Raw genomic sequence first — 23,136 nt, forward strand, 5'->3', positions numbered from 1 at the left:
AGCTGCAGGTTCATGGGAAATGCTGCCAAGACACCCTGTAATAAACGGGGAGAGGGCTGCACAGGGCAGGGGAGGAAAAGGAGGAAGAAAGGCAGGGAAATCTACAAAGTATGCCATTGGGAAGAACTGGATCCAAGACCCCTCCTGGCCCTTCGGAGCTCCGCCGTGCCATTCACATCATTCCACGGAAGCCACTCCAAAAAGCAGACCAAATGCTCACTGTCCTCTAAGGCAGAAAACACAGCTTTTGTGTCTTTTCCTCTCTGCTCAGGTCTGTCGCTATATGAGACTACCCTCCCCCATCACCAGATGGGGGCGCTCACCACTCCCACTCCCCCTGCTCCAGCCTCCGAGCCCCCGCGCCCCCGCGCCCACCACCCCGCGTGGGGGGAATTTTCCTTAAGATCCTGGGGGTTGGAGAGCAGCGTTGAAATAGGTGACAAGAAGGAAACGAGAGCTCTAGGTGACTGTGCCAAAGGCAATCTGCATTTCTGAAAACGGAATTGGTTCCGCAGCCACAGCACTTAGGTGGCACGAGGGTGGGGTTCCTTCTGCAGAACAGCCCTGTTCAAAGCTCAGCGCGGCAGCCAGGTTCTCCCTGACCCTCACCCAGTAGCCTCTGATGTGCTTCTCAGTAATGAGCCGCAACAGGGACCCAGCCGCCACCTCCATCTGTATGCACAGTGTCCCAGCTGCCTGGTTGGATGTGTCCGCTCCTTTCTTCTCTCCTTCTCCTCCTGCCGCTGTTCAATTTCTCACAATCGGTTCAAATAATTCCTTTTCTCCAACGAGTTCCTCTAGTTTTAGGACAGCAGACTCGATTGCTTACTGGACATGCAGAGCCCTGGAAGAAATTAAAATGGGGGGTGGGGAGGGAGGGAGAGGGGAAGATAGTGTGAGTTGAGCCGAGACAAAAATGACCATATTTTCACAAAAGAGAAAGAAAGAGAGATCCGCTTTTGGTTAAAGCTCTTCACAGCCAGGAGCAGGGATGGGAAAGGGGAAAGTGCCCAGAGGAACCAGTCAGGAGAGGACCGCAATCTTCCTCACATCTTAACTGAGGTTCATCCCGTGAATTCTACAAGAATCTCTCCAGAAAACTGGCAATTACGGAGAGTTACAGATTATCCCTCTTCGTCTGGAATGTACTTTACACTTAACAGGACCACGGGTAATTATAGGGCAACCTGAGCCTCGCTTCACAAGATGGAGATGATGAGGTATTTTCTTGGTAACCACATCGGTATGATTTTATAATTACCGAGCTACGTGGATTTGCCATGAAATTGAATAGTTAAAAGCAAAGAGTAATTGCCTGATATCTGTACTCTGTAATTTTGTATAATCTAATCATGGACAAAGCCCAAAAGAAAATGTTCTGAAAGCATTACATTTTCCTTCATACACAATTCGTTATTGACATCGGGGAACGTATTCCATGCCGCTAAAGGAATTCTTACCCACAGGTATCAAAGTGTGGCCGAAAGAATGAGAGTTTTGTTATATTTTCAGCCGATTGTGAAAAGCAGCCAACCGAACTGCCCATTATACCTGTTCTGGCGTTTCTCTGTGACACTATTTGCCCCCTTACTAACCTGGAGGGATGAAAGGTAGCCTCCTCTTCCCCGGGGGGCACTGAGATAAGGCAGCCAGAAGCTGGGCTGTGCTGGGACCATTCCAGCCAAGACCTGAGCCCAGAGGGCACCCACTTTGTCCCCCACTTTTCAATCACACTCTGCCAGCACCCCACTGTCCCACGTGTGATACCACCCATGATGCGGTTCCAAGGAAGCCCAGAAAATGCACAAGGCTGGCATGGGGGTGGGTCAAGGATGAGGCCATGGTCCCCCAGGGTCTCTAAGGACCTGATAAATGTGTGCAAGGCTCTTTGCAGGAGGAGAAGGCGAATGGAACCCACTAAAAGATTTATGGCTGTTGTTATTCTAAGGCTCTGCTGAGACAGAGAGAGGTCAGCAGGATGGCAGGCGGTGTGCCGGCCCTCTGGGAATCCAGAGCCTTCTCCTAGAGGCCCCTCACCTCTGCTAAATGTGTGGATGTGGTTACTAAGTAGATTTTGGACACTGGAGCCTGCTTTTCCTCTTCTGCCTTTAATAAATCAGGAAGACCGCCTGCAGCCTGAGCTGCTCACCTAAAAAAAAAAAAAAAAACAAACCCACAAGAAAGTGAGGAGAAAGGGGGGCATGCAGGGCAGCCGCTGACTTTGCAATATTGCCCTTTGCTTTAAAATATGCGTTCCCATACTCGACCCAGGAGGCAAACTCTGAGAAGGCTCTTATGAACCTCCAGGGCGGCTCCCAACACGAGGCAGTGGTGCTGGAAGAGGACGAGGGCTGAACCTGAGGCCGGGAAGATGCAAGGGGCAGTGAAGAAACTGTGGGGTGCAGCAAGGAGCAGGTGAAGGCGTCCTGGCAGACAATGTGGGTGGAGGGCGTCCGGGGGGCTATCAATCCACGGAAGGGCCAGGACTGGAACAGACTGGAACCGGACCTTTCCAGGGCAGGGTAGTTGGAAAGGCCCCAGACCTGAGAGGGACGATTGCCTTGTGAGGGTTTTTCTGATTGACTTTTCTCCATCCAGCGGTGAGGCTTCTTCCGGGGGTGGGGGCTGGGGGGCGTAGGGGAGGCAGGCATTGCAGGGGAACACTGATTGGCAAACACCCTGTTGGGGGGGCACATGAGCCCAAAGGCCTGTTGGACACAGCGAGATATCCAGGAACTTCTAGAAGCCCCACGGAGACAGATGATGGATCGCAGGGGGGCAGAAAGCTACGCCTGCGGACATGATGGGTTCCAGGCTAGAGGGAAGACAACAGGCTTGGCGGGTGGGGGTCACTGGGCCCTAGGTGGGTACATCAACAGCAGCAGCCCCAAACCTAAGCCCAGCTTGACAAAGCCCACAATGAGGACCACTGCTGGGGGCGGCTCCGGTTCAGGACATATTTTTAAATCGTTCTGGGATCCATTGTGATGAAACAGACCGTAACTCTGCAAAGTGCCAGAATGTTCACTTTGTTTAAGCATCAGATTCAAGCCCTCTTAGAATACACGGGGCCAGTATTGATGCCGAAAGGCTCGTTCCTTATATATTGAACTGCACAGCTGCAAGGAGCTGCACAAATGTTACCAACTCATTTGTCATGCAAACAGTGCTTCAGAAAGAAATAAAATACTATTATGTGGTGTATGTGTTAGGCAATCACTATATCAAATTCATGGCAGTCCGTGCAAACACAGGCAGAGAAAAGGAAAACAACACTTGGTGAGAAAAATTGCACCACATGGGAACAGCTAAGTTGGGGGAGATGGGGAGGCTAACAATGGAAGCCCGACAGCAGACGCTGTAATTTTCCCAGCAACTGCGGCCAGTGTAGGACTACCCCCGTGGGACAGCAAGTGGCAGTGGCAGAGATGCAAACCACTGGCGGAGGGGCCTTGCCCAGGACCCAGGGAAGGAATAGGGACACACAAGGCGGGGGCTGGGCCATGGGTGGGGAAGGGGGAACCTCACTGGAAAGATAGCAGTGGCATGGTACCTGGGAGGCCAAGGGCAGCCACAAACATCTGGGACAGGAAGCTGGAGAAGGATGTGGAAGGCTTACAAAAAGGGGAGGGAGACCAATAGGAGGCTGTGAGCCATAGCTCCGTTTCCATTTGCCACCACTCCCCCATGCTTCCCTTAGGGGCCTCTCACTTCCTGTAATCAAATAGGGTGCCCTATGGGAGGTTCTAAAACGGCCCTCCCCACCCCTAAGCTGCCCCCAGCAGAGAGCGGGATTAAGTATAAACACTTAGGAGCCATGAGAGACTATGGACTCTAAAAAACAATCTGAGGGGTTTGAAGTGGCAGGGGTGGGGGGGTTGGTATTATAGAGTGCACGGATTGCATGGAGCACTGGGTGTGGTGAAAAAATAATGAATATTGTTATGCTGAAAATAAATAAAAATAAATTAAAAAAAAGAAAAAACACTTAGGAGGCCTATCAGGCACTGTTTTGAACCCCTCATACAAATTACCTGTTCTAATCCTCATAGCTGCCCTACCAACTTTACTGGCCAGCAGGCTATAAATGTAAATTGGATGTGATCACACATCTGAAAGTGGCACCGGTAGGATTTGGGAGTCCCCAGCCTAAACTCGCAAGTGACACAAGACTGTGTCTCGGGGGTCTTCCTCTACCCATCTCTTGTGAAAAATCCCACTACCCACACATACAGGCTCCTCCCAGTAGCCTGTACTGACCACTCAAGCGCAAGGGCATTTGGGTCTTCTGCCTCCTTGAGGCCCGTGGCATGGACCTGGGGCAGGGAACCTGGGACAGGGCCTACATCCCCTCGGAGCTCCACCCCAGAGCTAACTCCTAGGAAAACACCACGGAGGCCTACCGCCCTCGACCTGAAGTCGGACAGGGTCTCAGAACACTTCCGGCATCTAGCTCACGGCCAAACAAAGCCCTTCCCCAAGCACAGACAAGAGGCAAAGGATCTCATCTCCTCATTCTCCACTGGCGCTTGTTTATCACCATTAAGCAATTCATCCATTATTTCACCATTAGGCAATTCATCAACACTTTGCTGAATGCCTACCAAGGGCAAGGGACCGCGCATGGGGCGGAATATTCGGAAAGAAACCCTGATCGGTCTTCCGGAGGAGACGGACTGAGCAAGGAGGGGAAGGAAAAAAGGAAGGAGGGGGACAAGGAAAAAAAAAAAAAAAAAAAAATCCTCGGACCTCCCCAACATGGCGTCCAAAAAGGCCGACTCTGACCCCCTCATCATGGCCGGCAATCAGGCAGACGCGGACCTTCTCAACATGGCGGCCCAGACAGACCTTCCCATCATGGCGCGGGGCCCCGCCCGCTCCGCCGCGGCCGCGGCGGGAGCAGTTCCGGGTGCGGTGCGCGCCGGGGGCGGGTGGGGGGCGGCGTCCTGGCCATGGCCGGCCTGTCGGACCTGGAGCTGCGGCGGGAGCTGCAGGCCCTGGGCTTCCAGCCAGGACCCATCACCGACACCACCCGGGACGTCTACCGCAACAAGCTGCGCCGCCTGCGGGGCGAGGCCCGGCTGCGCGGCGAGGAGCGGCTGCGGGAGGAGGCCCGGCTGCGGGGCGAGGAGCGGCTGCGGGAGGAGGCCCGGCTGCGGGAGGAGGCGCCGCTACGAGCACGGCCCGCCGCGGCCTCCCTGCGAGCGGAGCCCTGGCTCTCTTCGTCGGTCTCGGGCTCGGCCTACGCGACCTCCGGGGCCTACGGCGATGTTGGGGCCTCCGCGGCTCCCTGGTCCGGGAGCCGCGGCCTCGCCTACCCCGCCCGCCCTGCGCCGCTCAGGCGCCGCACCTCGGTCCGGGGCAGTTCCGAGGAGGACGAGGACGCCCGGCCGCTCGACAGGGCCGCGCCGGGCCACGGAGTTCGTCGCTGGTGGGCCTCGACCCCGACCCCGACCCCAGCACGGCCACCCTCAGCCCTTCTAGGCGCGGACCCGCGCCCGGGCCCGCGGGCGGCGCGAACTGGCCCGGCCGGAGCGGCGCGGGCCCGGCCCGAAGCGGGACGGCGGCTGGAGCGCTACCTGTCCCGGCTCCTGTTCTGGGCCAGCCTGGGGCTGCTGCTCGTCTTCCTGGGCATCCTTTGGGTGAAGATGGGCAAGCCCTCGGCTCCGCAGGAGGCGGAGGACAACAGTACGTCCCGGGCCGGCGCAGGGGAGGGCCCTGGGCGCGCGAGTGTCCACCAGAACGGCCACCCGGTCCTCCCAGCGCCAGGCTGCACATTCCCGGGGCCTTGTCGGATGCCTCTGGCTGTCTTCTTACCTCCAGACCCTGACTCTCCTTCCTCCCGCTGTGGGAGAAGAGGGCTGGAGTTCCCGCAGTAATTTCTGTCTTCACTCTCTGCTGTTCTCATTTTCTGCCTTAACCCTCCCTGCCAACCTCCCTTTCAACCACGTGCTGGAAGCAGTCTTCATTCCTAGTCACTTCCACCTCAACCTCTGGTTTTCCCCCATCTAGAGAAACCACACCCCTATCCAACAGGAAGGTCCACCCCCATTCGTTTTTTGTTCTTTCTTAACTTGGATCTCTTGCTCATTCACACATTAGTGCCCATCTGAAGGCACCCCAGGTTTCACTGCCCACAGATCAGATCTGGTTGGGTTCCCAGCTCTGCAGCACCAGAAGAGTTTAAACCGATATAAATGGAGGCATTTATCGTTGCTTGCATTATCCTCCTGGAGTGTGTGCAGAGAGGGTTCTGTTAGTTAAGGACATGCCCAGCCATGCTTCTGTCCACACTTCAGTGACTAGACCTGCCAATAAGTGGTCTGCAGGATACAGTATGCTTCCTGAAGATTTGAGGATTGGTATGTTTCTTAAAAGGGAAATTTGCCTCTTGGGTAACGTTGGGCTTTAGTCTAACAGAAAACAACATAGACATCATTTCTTTATAAATTTAAAGGGTAAAGTGTATAAATTTAAAGTCTAAGTATAAAGTGACATTGTGAGTTCACCAGTTTTTTATATTCTTTGGAAAGGATCGTGATTAATCCTGCTCCCAGCCTCAGGCCAAGGCCACATCTCTCCACACCTAGTAGGAACAGCCAAGATGGAGGGAGAAGCTAAACTGTGTCTTAGCTCTTGCAGCAGATGGGTGTTTGGGTATACGAACAAGTCTGTGGGCACACGGGGATCCCAGACTCGTGCACACACCCAAATAATTTCTTGGCTCTGAGAGCAGTTTATCCACCTGCTAAAGAAATTAAGCGACCCGGGAATGTCGTGGGACTGTCCTGGTACCACGACAGTGAGTCTCCTGTCATACTTACTGCTGGAGAGGCTTTAAGACCACAGCTCTTGGATATATACTGAGATTTACCTGGAGCGTCCCTCCCATGATGGTACTAATCCCTGTTCAACATATCACTGTTGGCAATTTACAAAACCATCATGTATATTGACTTGTTGGCGGTTAACTCCCTGAGTTAAGCCGGGGAAGCTTTATCGATCCCATTTTACAAATGAAACGGAGATTCAGAGTGGGTGAGTTACCCAAGAGCCTGTGGCTCATCATTTCCCGCTAGGACTTGGACCTAGCTGCCCTCATCCTCGTTCCTAATCCAGGATTGGGAAACTCTTATGTGTTCCTGTCTGTGTTTTAAAAATGCCGCCACTTAGATGACACCTTCCTAATCCCCACCCTTATGTTGGTAATGTGTTACTTCCCCTGAATTTTGAGACTGGTCCCTTTTTTGCAGTCTTTTCCTCCACCCACACATTTAATTTCCTCTGTGTTTCTTTTCTTGGTCTCAGTGAAATTATTGCCCGTGGACTGTGAGAGCAAAACAGATAAGGTGAGTCTGCGTTCCTCTAAGCTTTTGTTATTCCTCCCAAGGATGTTAGCCTCTGCTAGGAGGTAAGCTGGCCCCGAAAAAGATCATAATAGGCTCATTTTCAGGAGTGCTTCCTGTAATGTACCAGAATCACATCGTGTTCTGTGGTGTTTGTGTCAGACTCAATTGTGGCAGGCGAAGGAGTACTTGAAACAGAGAGAATTGAACTCCCAGGATCCAACCCTGGGCTTGTTATGGAAGCTCTCCCATCAATCACGGCGCTGGGGACTTTGATCTTCTGCCTGAGTCAATCTAGGGAGATGCAGAAGGTAGGGGCTGAAGGACCGCTCAAGCACCCTGGCTTCCCCAGGAGGGACTGATGGTTTTAGCACCCGGAGGCTGGCTTATCAGGTCCATATGCCCTCTGGTAGTGCGTCTGTGGCTGACTGACAGGTGCCGTTCGGATTCGAAACATCATGGGATGGGGGGAGGTTGTTTAAAATATATCTGAAGTAGAATGAGTCCTCCCAGTTCTATAGATTTGTTTTATGAAGCTTTAATGTTCCCTACAAATAATATTTGGGGAAGGCAAGCAGCCCCATCCATTTATGACTCATGCCTCTAGCATTAGCCGGGAGCTGGGATGCTGGCACTGGTGATAGTCTAGGGAAGATAGGAGGCAGTAAATTTTCAGGTCATAAATCCTACCAGGAGGAGCCTTTTGCTGCCAGAGGGCATGACTTAGTAGTCTAATTATTAAGTGTGCAGTGCCAGGCTTCTCCGGAGGCCTCAGTCTCCACGTCTAGCAGCCCAGCGGCTGGGAAAGAAACAACACAGGGTCACGTGTTCACTCTCTTACCCATGTCACCGAAGGGGTGGCCTGGGGCAGATAATAGGTTTCATCTCTTCTTTGGCTTCTGCTGTGTATTAAGGGTTGTTTTGTTGTTAACATTCATTTATTGCGTTCATCCACCAAGTATCTTTGCCTCTCAGTTGTTTTGGGAAAACAGATTCATCTTAAGTTTCAGCTGCCTTGTGTTGTGCAAACCACAGTTGGCGATTACAGGAAGTGGCCCGGAAAAATAGGTAGTGGCCAGAGGGAACACTAGAATTCTGAACCCCGAAAGCAAAAAATGGGCAACAAGTCTGTAAGATTTCTCTGGTTTCTGTCTCTTGGTTCTTCACCCCAGTTGAGTGAGCCCCGACAGGCACAATCCAGGGCCTTGCTAAAAACGTGCCCAGTGAGCAGACTGGGGACTTACAACCTCTGAGCATCCGAGAGCAGGATCTGGCATCGTCGGCAGACGCCACTGAGCTGAGATTTCACAGGATGCTCTTGGTCTTTGTGAAGGGCGGACACAGGAACAGGCAGGCTGGGAGGCGCTTTTTGGCTTTGGTGAGGCTCTTGCTGAAAGTTTCATTCTTTGTGCGACTCTCAGGCTCCCCCAGAACCCAGATGGGCACTGGAGTTATAGATATACATGTTCTTTCCCTTCTCAGCCAACGATGACACTTAGCGTTTTTCTTTCTGCCTTTGTGCTGCTGAAAACGTGTGGACAGGCTGGGAGTGGGTGTGCTGTCTCAGGCAGGCCGTCTCGTGGTCTGGTGCCTTCTGTCCTGTTCCCTTTAGGTGGTGTGAGCCCTGCTTTGCCTAAATGTCGGTGAGTTTGGAACAGAGCTCGTTGTGACCACTTTTGTTGTCCTTTTGTGTTTTGTTTTTTTTTTTTCCTTTCTTTCTGGTTGTGACAGTAAGAGATGTTTAGTGTAGAAAATTTGAAAAGTGTGACAAAATCAGCCATGAATCTGCCACCAAGAGATAATAAATCGCCTTTGACATTTTGGGGGCATTTCCTTCCCCCCTCTCACCTGTCTGCGTACGTATGTTTATAGAATTGGAATCTCTGTGTATATTCAGTTACATTTTCTATCATCAACATTTCCCATCTCTTTCGTCTTTAAAAGGTATCTTGGGTACCTGATTCCACTTACAGACTTGGGAGTTGTCTCAGAATGTTCATGGTCATACGTGTAAATCTTGGTATTGCCATTTTGTACCCTGTAAAGGCTTTTGGGTCTTTAGGCAACACGAGGGTACATATCTTGGCCTCTGAGACTATGAGAAACCAAGCCCCGCACATTGCAGATGAGGGCCGCAAGTGAGCCCAAGAAGGAAATTATTGTGGTTCCTCTGGCAGTTGTCATGCCAGGCCCCAAGCCCTGGCCCTCGGTGTCGGTCGGGCGACCCCAGAGGAGGCCTGTAGGGGGCGGCAGGCTTAGAAGTGACTGGCTGCAGCACTTGTTATCTGTGGGATCTTGGGGTCCTAGCAGGTCTCTAAACCTTGAGCTCTTCATCTGAGAAATTGGGGTGCGGTCAGGATTGTGATGAGGAGTCAGTGTGGACTCTTGACAGCCCATGGCCTGTCATTCACTCTCGAGGACAGCAGCCTTCCGTTTAAATATTCTCAAGCTAGCAACCTAGCAAAATGGGTTCAGTTCAGCTGCGGGTGCAGGAGAGCTAGGTGTGCCTGTATTCCCGTGCCCATGTCCTCATACAGGTGACTTTCGTTCCCCCGTTTCAAGATGCCTAGAGATATCGCAGTTCCAGTCTAGAATCTGGATGTCTAGGATGAGGCCTTTGCTGCAGTTCATGCACACAGCAGACGATTTATGGGCGGAACGAAGACACCTGGCTCTCCAAAAACAGACGGGAATGGCCCAAGGAGGGACGAGACCGTGGTAGTGTGGCATTTGCCTGGCCCACTGCGGAGGCCCGACCAATCTTCCCGCAACCTCATGGCCTTCATTCCGAGGAGAGTCACGGGACAGAGGCCGGGGGGTGCCTCTTAGACAGTGACCGAGGCTGCTTTTAGCTCTCCCTCAGCTTTTATGGTTAACCAGATACTTACCCATCCTTTGGAGAATGTGGGTTTTGCGGGGTTCCGGGCTGCTCAGCCCTTGACAGTACAGCCGAGGAGGCCTAGCCAGATAGACGGAGCCCCCCCGGCCATCACCCCTCTGCTGACTGCTTGTCCTGTGCTCTTCCAGTTCTGTCAGGCCAAGCAGAAGGCGGCCTTGCTGGAGCTGCTGCATGAGCTCTACAATTTTCTGGCCATCCAAGCCGGTGAGTGCCTCTCTCAGGGCCCCAGGGTGGTGGGCTCTCACCCTCAGCAGCTGAGCGGGGGCTGGCTGGCAGGCGGCTAAGATGCCAGATGTCTCCCGGAAGACATCCTGCAAAACCACGCCTTGCCTTCCCCACTTTTCCACTCAGTCACATCTCCTTTCAGCCTACAGTTGGTTCTCGTATCCCCTGGAAGGGTCCCAGGGCTCCTGGCCCCAAGCCTTTCTGCTTTCTCTGGATGCCCACCACCTGAGGTCTGGGGCATTCATGTTGCCTTGGAGGGGGTGTGGCACACCCTAGGTCTCCTCAGTGCAGGTCTATTGACTTGGAGGGCCTCCCTGTACCAGGTGGCTGGCCAGGCCAGGAGGAGAGGCCTGTGCAGGGGCCAGGGGTCGGCAAGGTAGGCTAGTCACACTCAAGTCTATCCAGCTTGCCAGGGCCCTGGGGTCACTTCTGGTCCCATTTACCCCATCTGGCTGGAGGACCTTGGATAAGTCCTTTATCGTCTCAGAAACCATCTTCTTATCCCACCAGTGGTCTTGGGTCTTTTTTTTTTTTTTTTTTTAACAAAATGAAAAGGAAGTCCTGTACTCTAGGAGAGGGCATTTTCAGCACCCCCATGAATACCCCCTAAAAAGTCATCCATTTGGAAGGCTCCCCTACTGTTTTATTTAGAAAATTGTTCTCTGAGGCCAGAGATAACCCGTCCCCACACCTCTAAGAATCACTTGCTAAAACCATAGGTAATGACCAAAGCTTATGCCCCCGGTGAAATATATTTGGCACAAGAACCAGATGGAGCTATTCAGTCTTACGAGATGTTCCAGAGACACCTCTGACCTGTGGGGCCTTTTCTAAAGTTGTTGCTAGGGAATCGAGGCTAGATGGGCCTGTACCGGGCCCTCAGCCCTTGGGGCCAGTCTTATTGGCCCGAGCTCTGCCACCACTTCCCTCCTGAACGGCAGGAGACTAGGGCAGAGAGGCATCTGGGAGCTCGGAGGAGGAGCAGTAGGAGTGGGAGCTCACAGCACCATGGGCCTCAGGGGCCTTTCTCTGTGGCCCAAGTGCTTGGAATATAAATTCTGGCCCAAGAGGATATTATAGACCTTCGTGACTCAGTTGTGGTCCGGGGACCAGTCAAATCACTCAGGAGGTTACTGGATGGAAATGCAGACTCTGAGGACCCATCCCAAACCTATGAATCAAAGTCTGCGTTTTCAGAAGACCTCCAGGGTATAAAGTAGAGAAACTCTGTCTTAAGCCGTGGATGCTGGTAGACATTTCTCCTTCCTGCCCTCTGACTGTGGTCCTGGCTTATGCCATCAGGGAGCCTAGTGCCTCTTGTCCTCTGACAAGCCCTCTGTCCTCTGACAAGTCAGGGGCAACCCTAGGGTCTCATTGTCGGGGAATGAGGGCTCTACCAGGCTATACCCACCCCACCACCCCCACAGATCACCTGTAGGCAGAGCCTTGTGCTGGCCTTTGCAGCTAACAGGCTGCTTCTGGTCTAGTAGAAGAGACACACCACCTACATCCCTGACCACTGGCTGTTATGAGGCATGACTGGATGAGAACCAAGAGGCCAGAAGTTCCAGGAGGCGTGTTGCCTTTTAGCCAGAGCAGTCAGGAAAGTGGCACAGGGGAGGTGGTGTCTGTACCAGGCCCTGAAGCCCAAGGAAGGTTGATTCTCTGTATGTGGGGGGCAAGGCAGAGCCAGAGAGTCAGGAAATGACAGGGGCAGGGATGGAAGAAGCTGGCCTCACGGGGGAAGGAGAAACAAGGAATGGAGTTTGGAAAGGTCAGCTGGGCCCAGTTGTGGACGGCAGGCCACGGGTGCTTGATCCCCGTAGGCAGTGAACGCCAGGGAGGCCTTCAAGCAGGGGAGAGAGGTGCTAGGAGCCAGGAGCCCGGAATGCCAAGGCGACAGCAGCTCAAGTGTAGTAGTGCCATTTAAGCAGAATCATTTTAAACTTCTGTTGATAAGACATGGATGGGAAGGGGGAGAGGAGGAAACCAGTCAGGAGACCATGGCCATGATCCAGGCAGGCTTAAGCGGGGCAGGGCAATCAGGGCAGGGTAGGTGAAACCAACTTGATCTCAGGGGTCCCCTAAGGTCAAAATCAACTTCAGCATTAGAGGGATAAGCTGTAGTTCATTCTCAAGATTTTTGAGAATCCTCAGCTACTTCCTCCCCCAGCACACAGACTGGCCCTCCATGGCCCCTAGGAGGCACCAGGTTAAGAGTTTGTGGCTTCAGGGTCTTGTGCAGGTGCACGCTGTGCTGTCCTTGTTCTCAAGGAGCCTGGTGACCCACGGGAAGCAGCACATGGTGCGTGGGCCATAGTGGGCTGTCGAGAGCCAATGACTGTGGCAGGCCCCCAAGTCCAGAGTAATTTGCTTCAACAGGATTCCCCTACAGGCCAGAGGTTTTTCCAAGGAGATGTCCCTGGGTGGGCTTCCTCCTAGGTGGGAGCTGGTCACCTAGGGTGCTCAGATGGGAACAGCACCTTGGGGCTCCACACTGAGGCCCCGCTGCCCAGCACAGAGAAGCCCTTTATCTCTGTGGGGCAGTTGGACATACGTCACCAGAACCTCTCAACCAGGTCACCTGCCTGTGTCACGGTCAGAATCCCTGCAGTGCCTACGGCTTCCCTGCCTTTCTTTTCTCCCAGGTTGCGTTTATTTATAGTGCCATTCTGGTACCTTCCAAAGCTATCTGTCTGATCCTTTTAGGGATCAATTGCAAACAGACCTTGGGATTGGGCAGCTTTTTAGTCATTTAATGCAAATCACCGCACTGCTTTGCAGGTCAGGTTTTAATGATCTGGAATCGATCCAAGCTAAGTGGCTTTTGATCTTGCTGCGGAGTGAAGATGCCCCACGGAAGCTGGAGTCGCGGGGCCGCGTGCTCCCCATCAGAGCTGATGGCTTGATTCTCGCTGCAGTTTTTTTAGGCCGTTTCCGAGTAATTTTTTTTCCACCTCTTCTTTGTGTTTGAATGTGTGTTTTTTCCTCCTAGGTAATTTTGAATGTGGAAATCCAGAGAAGCTAAAAAGCAAATGCATTCCTGTAATGGAAGCCCAGGAGTACCTAGCAGTAAGTAGGCTGCGGTGCTTACCCATTCCCAAGAGGTCCTGGTGCTTTTGTACTGATCTTGCAAGCCCTGCTTTTTTTTTTTTCCCCTTTTCATTTTGTGTTTGCTTTTTGGCTTTTTTGTTTTCCCTTTTTTTTTTTTTTTCTTAAAGTTAGTTCTGAGTGTTAGGCTACTTTCAGTTTAGGCAGCAGCAGGGGTGACTGGTCCAAGGTGGGCTGTGAGCCGGCCTGCTGCCTCTTTCCAGGGGCCCTGTTACTTGCTCCCCACTTTTCTTTCCTTCCCAGTAGCTTTACGGAGCTGTACTCTGCCTATCCGCTCTTTCCTTTATGTTCGCTGTGTAGTTTGCTCAGGGTCTGTTGGACTGTTGGCCTGGCCCCAGTTTGATAGAATTCTGGAACTTGGGGGCCAGCAGAAACTTTAGGGGTCACCTAGCTCCTTGTCATTTCCCAGATGAGGAAACTGAGGCCTAGAGAGGGGCAGGGACTGGCCACTGGTCTCCCACCCTACCCCGTCCCCACCCCCTTCCCCTTTTTTTTTATTTTCCCCAAGATGAGCTGCCAATTCTCTGGCCTCACACTTTGGTCCTTGAGAAGATGCTGCGGTCTTGGCTACCTCAGGCCTACATTGCTTTCTTGTGTGCTTCTGCATCGACTCCTCCCAGTAGAGCTCTTTCTTGGCTGTCATCGGCCAGATTTCCACCTGCCACTTTATTGTGCATTTAGCAGAACGGGGCTTTGGGGCCTGTGGAGGACACGGGAGAAGGCCTCCTTAATCCAGTAGGAGAATAATGTTCCAGCTGATCCGCCCAGACACAGCACTAATCTCCTGTTCCCTCCCACAGAATGTGACTGGCAACTCCTCCGCCAAGTTTGAAGCCGCACTGACCTGGATACTGAGCAGTAACAAAGACGTGGGCATCTGGTGAGTGTGGGCGGGGCCTCACAGGGTCGTGACACTGCCACAGGCCCCTGCGGCCATGGTCCTTACCCATTGGCCGGCTGCTGAGCGCTCACAGATGTGTCTCAGGGCGGAAGTTGGAGGCAGGTCTCCCTGCTGAGTCCTTGTGGGCTAAGCCTGCAGCCGGGCAGTGGAAAGAAGCAGCATTGGGGCCAGGGCAGTAGGGGGTGGGGGTGGGGCAGGGGCCACAAGCATAAAGAGCCATTTGAAGATAAGACATAAAATCCAGGTGTTGGGATGTGAGCCAAGTGTTCTAGCTAAGCGTTTCAAGTAACTCACTCTGCGCCCCTTGCATTTACCGGTCCCATAGGGTTGCTGGAGAAGGCATTTTTCTGCACTTCCTTTTCTCCGCTGCTAGTTTTCCTTCCTAGATGAAACACTTCTGTCTGTTGTTTTTACTCAGCATGGACATTGCAAAAGGAAATACTGAATTTTATTCTGACTGGGCAGTTCGACCTCATTTCTGTCACTGGGGAACTCTGTTAGCAGAGATGGCAAGCCCCCTTTTCCTCCTGAGAAGCCCCAGCTGGCTGGTCAGCCTGTGGGGGAGGGGCGTACCAGCCACACTACCCCCATCCGGCTCCCTCTCGCTTCCCAGGGTTTGTGGGAGTCTCTGTTCAGGCCACAGCTCCTGATATTCAAATACACTCTAGGGTTTTGTTCCCTTCCGTCCTAACCCACCCAGACTACTAATTCCATCGGCCTCGCCTCCACCAGAAGCCCCTTGGGCAGCTCAACCTAAAGCTTGCTCACTGGATGCAGGGCACGATTAAAATTCGTTGGCTTAAAAAAAAATAAAGCTTCCCTGAGTGGCTGAGTGATTTTCCTGTGTGTTAGGAACAGGGGAGGAGAAAATATGGATTTTATCCTCTGCAGCACTCACCAAAGCTGCCAGCACAGAAGAATGATGGCATTCACCCTTTCACATTGGGGGAAGGCTGTCAGGAGGGTGTCCAAGCCCAGCTCAGACGACCGGTGCTCAGAGTGGGTCGTGAGATACTGGACCGCTTCAGAGACTGGGCATTCCCTTGTGTGGTCTGGAGCCCGGGATGGTCACCTAGCCGGAAGAAGGTGCAGGCGTGGGCATCCCCACACGTCCCGACACCACCTCTTAGGGGCCAGGCTGGAGGTGCTGGGGCCGGGGCCTGGCCTCGGAGAGTCCTTTGCTTGTCCTTCCCTGAGCCTCACAGCACCCCGATCTTTACTCTTAAACAGGCTATGTGCCTTCTTATCCCCGTCACCAAGGAAAAGCACACCCTCCCAGACTCTCAGTTCCTGCCATGCAGTGCAAAGCCAGTGATTCAGTAAACATTTCCATTTCTCTGTGCTGGGAGGTGGGAATCCAATTTACAGTTTAATCTTCCACATGCTGAGAGGGGCTGTCAAAAGACCCGACAGAGGGGGACTTCACTTTAGCGGTAGGGGTTCAAGCCTGCTGCCGTCTTTAAAGCTTTATTCTTTCTAAGTAGCCAACGTGGGAAATTTCTGGAAAGCATGCAACCAGGATACTAAGTCAATTTTATAAGCAAGTAGAGGCCTCGAAGCTCCTCCTTTCTTCTCTTTCTGCTCTAAAGTGGGGCTGATCCCACAGCTCTTGGGAGTTTGGGAACGGCTTTGCAGCCCCATGCCCTGTTTCAGGTTGAAGGGGGAAGACCCATCGGAGTTGGTGACGACTGTGGACAAAGTGGTCTGCCTGGAGTCTGCCCGCCCCCGCATGGGTGTGGGCTGCCGCCTGAGCCGCGCCCTGTTCACTGCGGTCACCAATGTGCTCATCTTCTTCTGGTGTAAGTCCTCGGCTGCCCTTCTTCCCCCACCCCAGCCCATCCTTGCTGTGGGGACTGCTCATACAGCACCTCCCCAGAGCCCAGGCTCAGGGACGCTCCTAGGCATGAGTGATGAGTTCTAGAAACCCAGGCCCTGAGAGTTCATTTCTATCTAGTGAACCTGAGGTCTGTGTAATAAAACAGAGGAGATGAACAAGTCAGCCTCTGCCCTAGGTCATCTTTAGAGATTGGTGGCAGGAGCATGAGGGTAACTGGAAAATATCCTTGATCAGGGTCAGGACGATCAGTGTCCCCGGGGTCGGGGTGGTGGGGGGAAGCCTGGCCTCAGGCGGGAGCCCAGCATCATCTCCCCACAACCCTCCAGGGCCCCAGAGGGCAAGCCTCTCAAAGAAGGAGAAGGCGCAGCAGGACCTTGGCCTAATTTTATTCCCTGAATAATGTAAACATCTCCTTGGGAGCTCTAGGTACCCGATGAAAGCGGGAAGAGCCCAGGGGGCTGAGCTACAAATCTGAACGCAGGTCCTGTCGCCTGACATCAGGGGCTGCCTTTGAGCAGAGACCTCGGGGCGTCTCTGAAGGCCAAAGGCCAAGTCACAGGACCTGCCGCTCTGCAGAGCTGGCAGAGTTACAAGTCACAGGCCATCTGGGCGTGCACACAGCTCCCTCCCCCAGGCCGCCGGGTGCAGACATCATTATCCGCAGCAGTGTCTCCGAATACAAAGGGCCCCACATGTATATATGTATGAAATGCCGTGTTCCGGTTCACAAGGGAGGAGATGAAAGGCCCGGAATGAGGTTGGGAGGAGCCGCAATCTGGGCAGCTGGGGAGGCCTCTGTGGTGACAGCCGGCGGGAGGAGCATGATCACTTCATAGCCTGCCTACCCCCTGCACCTCCACAGCCCACGTCTGCTGCGGGCGGCCTGGGCCTGACACGCCGCAGGCAGGCAGGCAGACCCCTGGTGCTGCTCCCCCACTGTCACCAGCATGGCGGCCGGCCCACCCTGAGACCCGGCCAATGGCTCAGCGGCCAGGAGGGATGTGACGGAGTCATGGGGCCCGTGTTCCCTCATAGGTTTGGCCTTCCTATGGGGCCTCCTGATCCTCCTGAAATACCGGTGGCGGAAGCTGGAAGAAGAGGAACAAGCCATGTATGAGATGGTGAAGAAGATTATAGGTGCGTGGCCCCCAGGGAGAGGACTCCTGGCACCTGCCAGAAGGTCCTTGCCCTCAGTCCTGCCCTCTGTCCTGCCCTGCAGACGTGGTCCAGGACCATTACGTGGACTGGGAGCAGGACATGGAGCGCTACCCATACGTGGGCATCCTGCACGTGCGCGACACCCTCATCCCTCCACAGAGCCGGTGAGTGCCATGGGAGGAGGCCCAGAGTGTCAATTATTGGGGGCGGGCAGTGCAGCCCCGAGGGGCACCGGGGAGGGGGCTGTGCCCGCCTCTGGCCACTGCTCAAGTGCAGCTCTGAAAGAAGCTTCTGGAAGAAACAAGCCCCTGTGAGCGTCTGTACTGACTCTGGGTGGCTGACTCTGGGTGACTGGCACCCTCCTCTCTGCGGTGGCTCAGGCTGGGTTTCTGCGAGCGGAGGTCCAGAGTCCTGTGGACACTGGGCACAGAAGAGTCAGGTCTTTGGTTCCGTTTCTCTGCGATGCTTATGGTCCCCGCCTCCGCAGACTCTGTGAGCTGGTGTAGAGTTCCCCCTGGTCACAAGATGGTAGCCTGCCGCAGTGGGGGCAGCATCTCCCTTGTCACGGCAGCAGGGGAGAGATGGGTCACTCTCATGGGCAGAAGACATTCTGCCAGTGACACGCTCCTTGAGGCCCTGCTGGCCGGAACCGGTGACTTGTATATTCTTGAATCAGTCACTAGCCAGGAGGAGATTGTTTTGCACACATTTTGAACCATGACCCGTTACCTAAAATACCGTGGCGTGCGTCCCACAGACGCGTGCACATGTATATGTGCATGCCTGTAGCAGAGAGCAGGGTTCTGCAGTGGTGGCTGGGGTCAGTTTCCAGGGTGCACAGCTGCACGGGAAAGGGGAGCAGGCCATCACACCTGGGCCGCAGATGCTGGATGGAGCCTGACAAAATCCAGTGCGGGTAGCTTTGGAGGATGGGGTCCCAGCGCCTGCCACGACATTAGCCCAGGCCGTGGGCCCTCCTCAGAGCTTGCTGTGGTGTGGGACCGGACGCCATCCCCTCAGGGGGTGCCGAGCCCTCACTGGCTGAGTGCTCACTGGGAGCTGGCACTGCCCTGGGCCCTCCAGAGACACCACCCTGCCCACTCACTCCTTGCTGCAGCCATGGGAGGTGACGGCGACGAGTGTCCCATCTTACAGAGGAGGGAACTGAGGCACCTGGAGGCTAAGAAGTTGCTCAAGATCCACTGCTGGTGGTGTTTCTGTGCAACCCAAGAGGAATTGATAGAGTAAAACATTGAAGACCCCTTTTAAAGGTGAAGATGCTTTAAGAACTTTCAGGCCCCTCCTCCTCCTTGGGAAGGTGCAGGCAGGAGCTGAGCGGGGGCAGCTGGATCCCGGCAGTGGCCAGTGCTTGCTGTTGGTGTGAGCACAAGGCAGCCACATGGCCCTCTGGGGCAATGTCACTTGGTGCCTTCATGCTGCCACCAAATTTCTGGCTTGCCCAGAGTTCTCATGTGGCCATGGGTAATGGCCCGTCCGAGCCGGTTTCCTCGTCCGAAGTGGAGATAACAACATTGCCTTGCAAAGGGAAGCCCCTTATTTACTCAACAAATGTTTACTGAGCTCCTGCTATGGGTCACACACCCCTGGGTCTCGGGGAGGCGGTGGGAAGAGGAAGAAGCCCAAGTCCCTGGCCTTGCTTCCCGGGAGGGAATAAGGAAACTGCTGTGGGGTAGCGACCGGTCCTCGGGAAGTGGGGCGCGGGGGTGTCGGGAGAGGGCCTCACCGCTCATTAAGTCAGCGCCTAGCAAGAGCGCTCCTCCGAGGGCAGCCCTGACGCTCTCGGGCTTCCTTCCATTCGGTGGGGCCTGCACACCAACGGGAGTAAGAGCAAGAGCACCACCGCTGCTCGTCTTGGGCCTGAGCTGCCCAGCCTCCATGCAGAGACCACAGGTGCAATGGCGGTCCATGGGGACTGAGCCCTGGCAGTGAACCCCAGGAGACTCACCCCCTGTTGGCTCTCAGCCCCTCGATTTATCTCCCAGGGCCCCTGATTTGCGTAGCCAAGCCCTCCACTGTCCTCGGCCCCGCCCCCGCATAGGTCTGCCCTGCAGAGGAGTGCCTGCCCTTGGGGCTGAAGGAGGGCTGGGGAGCCTGGCTGGCAAGGAAGGCAGGGGAGCTGAGAGCAGCTGGCTAGCAGGGTGTCGATCAGTACCTGTTTGTGGGCAGTCTGAGGAGGGCTGGTGTGAGACCAGCCAAGTGGGGACTGCTGAACCGTCTGAGGGGTTGGTGGTGGCAGGACTGACCCCCGAGATAGAAAGCCCTGGCACCCTCACTCTAACTCCCGACCCACAGGCCGCCTCAGGCTCCTTTGTCCGCCCCCAGGCTGAACCTCTCCTTCTCCCACATGGACGTACCCCTAGCCTCTCTCCACGCGAGGGGGCATGAGGAGGTAGTGTGCAGAGCTGACAAAACAAGGGGACTCAAAGAGATGTCAAAGCAACCCTCCCTGACCGCCTTGGAAGCTTCCTGTCTAGCCTAGAGGGGAAAGAGTTTATAGGGGGCTGTCCAAGGGATTGCAAGGCCCTGAGGAGCCAACAGAGAAGGGGCCCTGACTGGTAGCTCTGGTTTTAGGAGTAGCTCTGGCTTCTTGGCCTCCCCAGTTAGATGCTGAGCTCATTCCCATGCTCCAAAGTACTGTGGAGTTTGGGCTCAGCAGCCCAGTGGCCACTCTTTAATTGGCCCACATGGGGCATTAAAATGCAGCCAGCACTGGTGGGGGGCCGCCTGGCCGGGGCTGCTCCAGGAACAGGCCCCAGCAAGAGCTGGCCAAGGCCGGCACAGCCCCTTCCCACTCGGACACCTGGGGGTACTCTGGCCACCTCTGGCTCCCTTCAGCTCGCTTTAATTGAATGCTTTTAGAGCAGAGAAGGTTGAGGAATCATTTCTCTGTGGCTCAAGAAATTTCTCTCCTCTGCAGGAGTTCTGTTAGTACCTGACGCCTTTTCCTCCCACAGATAAATTCCATCCGGGCTCCTGGATTTTTGGCCTCGGTTTGTACAAAGGATTTACACAGGCCCACTCGCTTCTCTGATCAGTGCCAGACGGAGCTCCCGGGGCGCTGCTGGCCTGCTGAGCCTGGCTCCTTTCTTTGCAGGAGGCGCATGAAGCGGGTCTGGGACCGGGCTGTGGAGTTCTTGGCGTCCAACGAATCCCGGATCCAGACAGAGTCCCACCGCGTGGCTGGAGAAGATATGCTGGTGTGGAGATGGACTAAGCCCTCTTCCTTCTCCGACTCCGAGCGATAAATCCCGGGCAGGGAGGGGGGCCTGTTCCCAGTTGGCCTGTCCCAGGCCAGTCCCCTCCAGGGGCGCGAGAAGGCCACCAGACCTGCCAGTGCTGAATTCACACTTGCCTTGACTTTCACCCTCCTCCCGACTCCGGTTCCAAAGGTCTGTCTATAAGACTCTTCAGAGATCAGCTTGTAGGAAAGCATGGGCTTCGTTGAAGGGCATTGGTGGGGAAGAGCCAGAGGCCAAGTGCCTAGCTTGTCCTCTGTGTTGGTCCGATCCTCTCTGCCCTGATTGCTGGCAGAAAAAGGGAGAAGGGTTTGTTTTTGATGCAGGGAAAAGATGAAAGAGCAGCCGTGAGACCCTGCAGAGCAAGTGTGCAGTTCGGTGGGCTACAGCTCTCCCACCGCTGGCGAGCACTCAGCAGGGTGGGCATCGTGCCTGTGGGAGGCGGGTCGGGACGGCAGGCTGGGGCGGCAGGGGTTGGGGAGCAGTTGGGTCCATGTGCCTTCAGAGGGTGTTACCTGGGAGCTCAAGGGTGAGGGGAGAAAGCCTGTCCTCTAGCTGGGTGGGGCCTGTTTTATCCTGAAGGGGTAAGGTGCTAGAAAGTAGAACATGTACTGTAGAAGAACTCTCTAGAAATGCCAGGTCCTGGCACACGGAAGCCTCAGGTCAGGAGGAGTGAGCTGCCAGGGTGGCCTCCTGAGAGGACCTGGAGCAGGCACAGGGGCCTGAGAGCAGGCACAGGGGCCTGAGAGCAGACAGGAGGGTCAGCTGCCCGCCGCCACCATCTCTGGCCGCCAGAGGCAGCCTCCCAGGGCCGGGCTTCCCGGACTCGAGCGGTGCTTCTCACGTAGTATTCGTTCTAGACCAGCCCCGCAGCCACGGCACTGTGTGGGGCCACGATGCGCATGCCGGTACTTTGGGAGTGCCGCGCCTCCGGTGTGCGATGGTCACCGTGTCTTAGGGCGACTACAGCCACCCCACGGGGAGGCAGTGGAGCCAGAACTTGGCGGCACCGACCCCAGGGGCGCGGGGTGCGGCGCGCGGCGGCCGCACGGCTGCCCCCTGCTGGCCGCCGGGGAGCGTGCGTGCGCGCGCCGCTGCAGACCTTCGTCACGTCCCCCACCACCACAGTCCGCCAGCCCGCGGCGCGGAGCCCGGCTCCAGAACCGCCCTGGCGGGGGGCCTTATTAGTTAAGTGCGGGGAGCCTCTCCGGCAGAGCCGCGTTCCCATATGTTCTCAGCCGCAGCAGGCGGGAGAGGGGCAAGCGGGCCGAAACAGCTGCCTCCAGAAGGCATCAACCACCCCCTTTCGGTCTTTCTGGTATTTTTTGTTTCTCTAATAAAGCTCCAGTCTCCCTCATTTGAGCAATACTCTCTCATTTCCTCTGATATCTGGATGATCGGCGGGGCTGGAATCTGAGTGCCAGCCCCGTGGCAAAGAAACGGTCGTAATCAGGCTCCAGCCAGAAGAACAACACTGCAACAGGCTTCAATATCAGGGTTGAAACTATTGGATAAATAAACTATTTATTAAAAATGGATGTGTTTCTCGTCCATGGTTCTCCCCCTAGAGTGACGTTGTAAGGGATGGCAGCTTGCCAAAAGGTCAGCAGAAGAGGAGGGTGGGGTGGGCTGACTAGGGGCCCAGCCATGGGAGAAGGCTGGCTGGCCCCACCCCGCTCTCGGACCCAGCCTTTCCACCAACAGGCTCTCTGGCAAGCCCCCAAACCTCCCAGAGCCTCAGTTCCCCCATTATCACTCTGTGTGGCCTTCATACCAGGCAGGGTGGGCTCAAAACATGCCCACCTGGTCCCAGTGAGTGTGTGCAAGGGGCGAGGGGTCATCCTCGGCCCCATTTCTGCCTCCCTGTAGGGCCCCAGACACTCCCGGATGGTGCTCAGCCCCTCTCAGCTCTGGGAGGGGGAGGAAGGAAGAGCAGAGTGAGGCTGGTTGGGGCTCCTTGTCTGCAGACGGTGTTCTCTGAGGAGGCAGAGATGAATGTCTGCCACAGACCAGTGTCTGGGCCCCCATTGCTCTGGAGGCCCCGAGGGCTGTCTGGGAGGGAGGGCGCAGGGCATATGGGGGTCTGCAGCGCAAGGGTTCATGGAGCTTCCGGGGTCCCATCGCCCTCCGCCAGGACAGTCCCTACCCAGAGGGCACAGTGGGGTGTGGGGAAGAGCTGCAGGCATGGGGGTTGGCATCCTTCTCTGTCGGCCCTGCTGCACCCTCCACACCGGCCCACTTCTAGGTGGTGGCTGGTGCAGGAGCACCATCTGCGGGAAATTCTGTGGAGAAACTGACCGTCAAAGCACCCAGAAACACAACCCAGACAGAAACAAGCCCACCTTTCCCGTTTCTGTTTTTCAGGGAAAGATTCTTTTTCCCTCTCCCCTGTTTCGTCTTAA

At 55.1% G+C, this 23,136-nt stretch overlaps 1 protein-coding gene and 1 long non-coding RNA gene across 3 annotated transcripts; one reads left to right on the forward strand and one right to left on the reverse strand.

Annotated features, from left to right (window-relative positions):
• Window positions 1–464: 464 nt before the first annotated feature.
• On the reverse strand, window positions 465–5,969 carry LOC122910505. Its single transcript, XR_006385231.1, has 2 exons — window positions 5,818–5,969; window positions 465–844 (listed from the first exon to the last, which is right to left on the reverse strand). It is a non-coding gene; the product is annotated as an uncharacterized LOC122910505 (long non-coding RNA).
• Window positions 4,943–22,270, forward strand: LEMD2 (LEM domain nuclear envelope protein 2). 2 transcript variants are annotated; one of them, XM_044255118.1, is made up of 9 exons: window positions 4,943–5,688; window positions 7,309–7,349; window positions 10,374–10,449; window positions 13,466–13,542; window positions 14,382–14,461; window positions 16,136–16,281; window positions 17,355–17,456; window positions 17,539–17,641; window positions 20,593–22,270. In XM_044255118.1, the coding sequence occupies exons 1-9, from the start codon at window positions 4,953–4,955 to the stop codon at window positions 20,741–20,743; spliced, it is 1,512 nt and encodes a 503-aa protein (XP_044111053.1). In that variant the 5' UTR covers window positions 4,943–4,952; the 3' UTR covers window positions 20,744–22,270. The 2 variants fall into 2 exon arrangements, with proteins under 2 accessions (XP_044111053.1, XP_044111057.1); XM_044255122.1 differs by lacking the exon at window positions 20,593–22,270 and adding an exon at window positions 18,595–18,830.
• Window positions 22,271–23,136: the final 866 nt, after the last annotated feature.

Source organism: Neovison vison, chromosome 1 (assembly GCF_020171115.1).
Source record: "Neovison vison isolate M4711 chromosome 1, ASM_NN_V1, whole genome shotgun sequence".
In the NCBI taxonomy this organism is placed as follows: Eukaryota; Metazoa; Chordata; class Mammalia; order Carnivora; family Mustelidae; genus Neogale; species Neogale vison.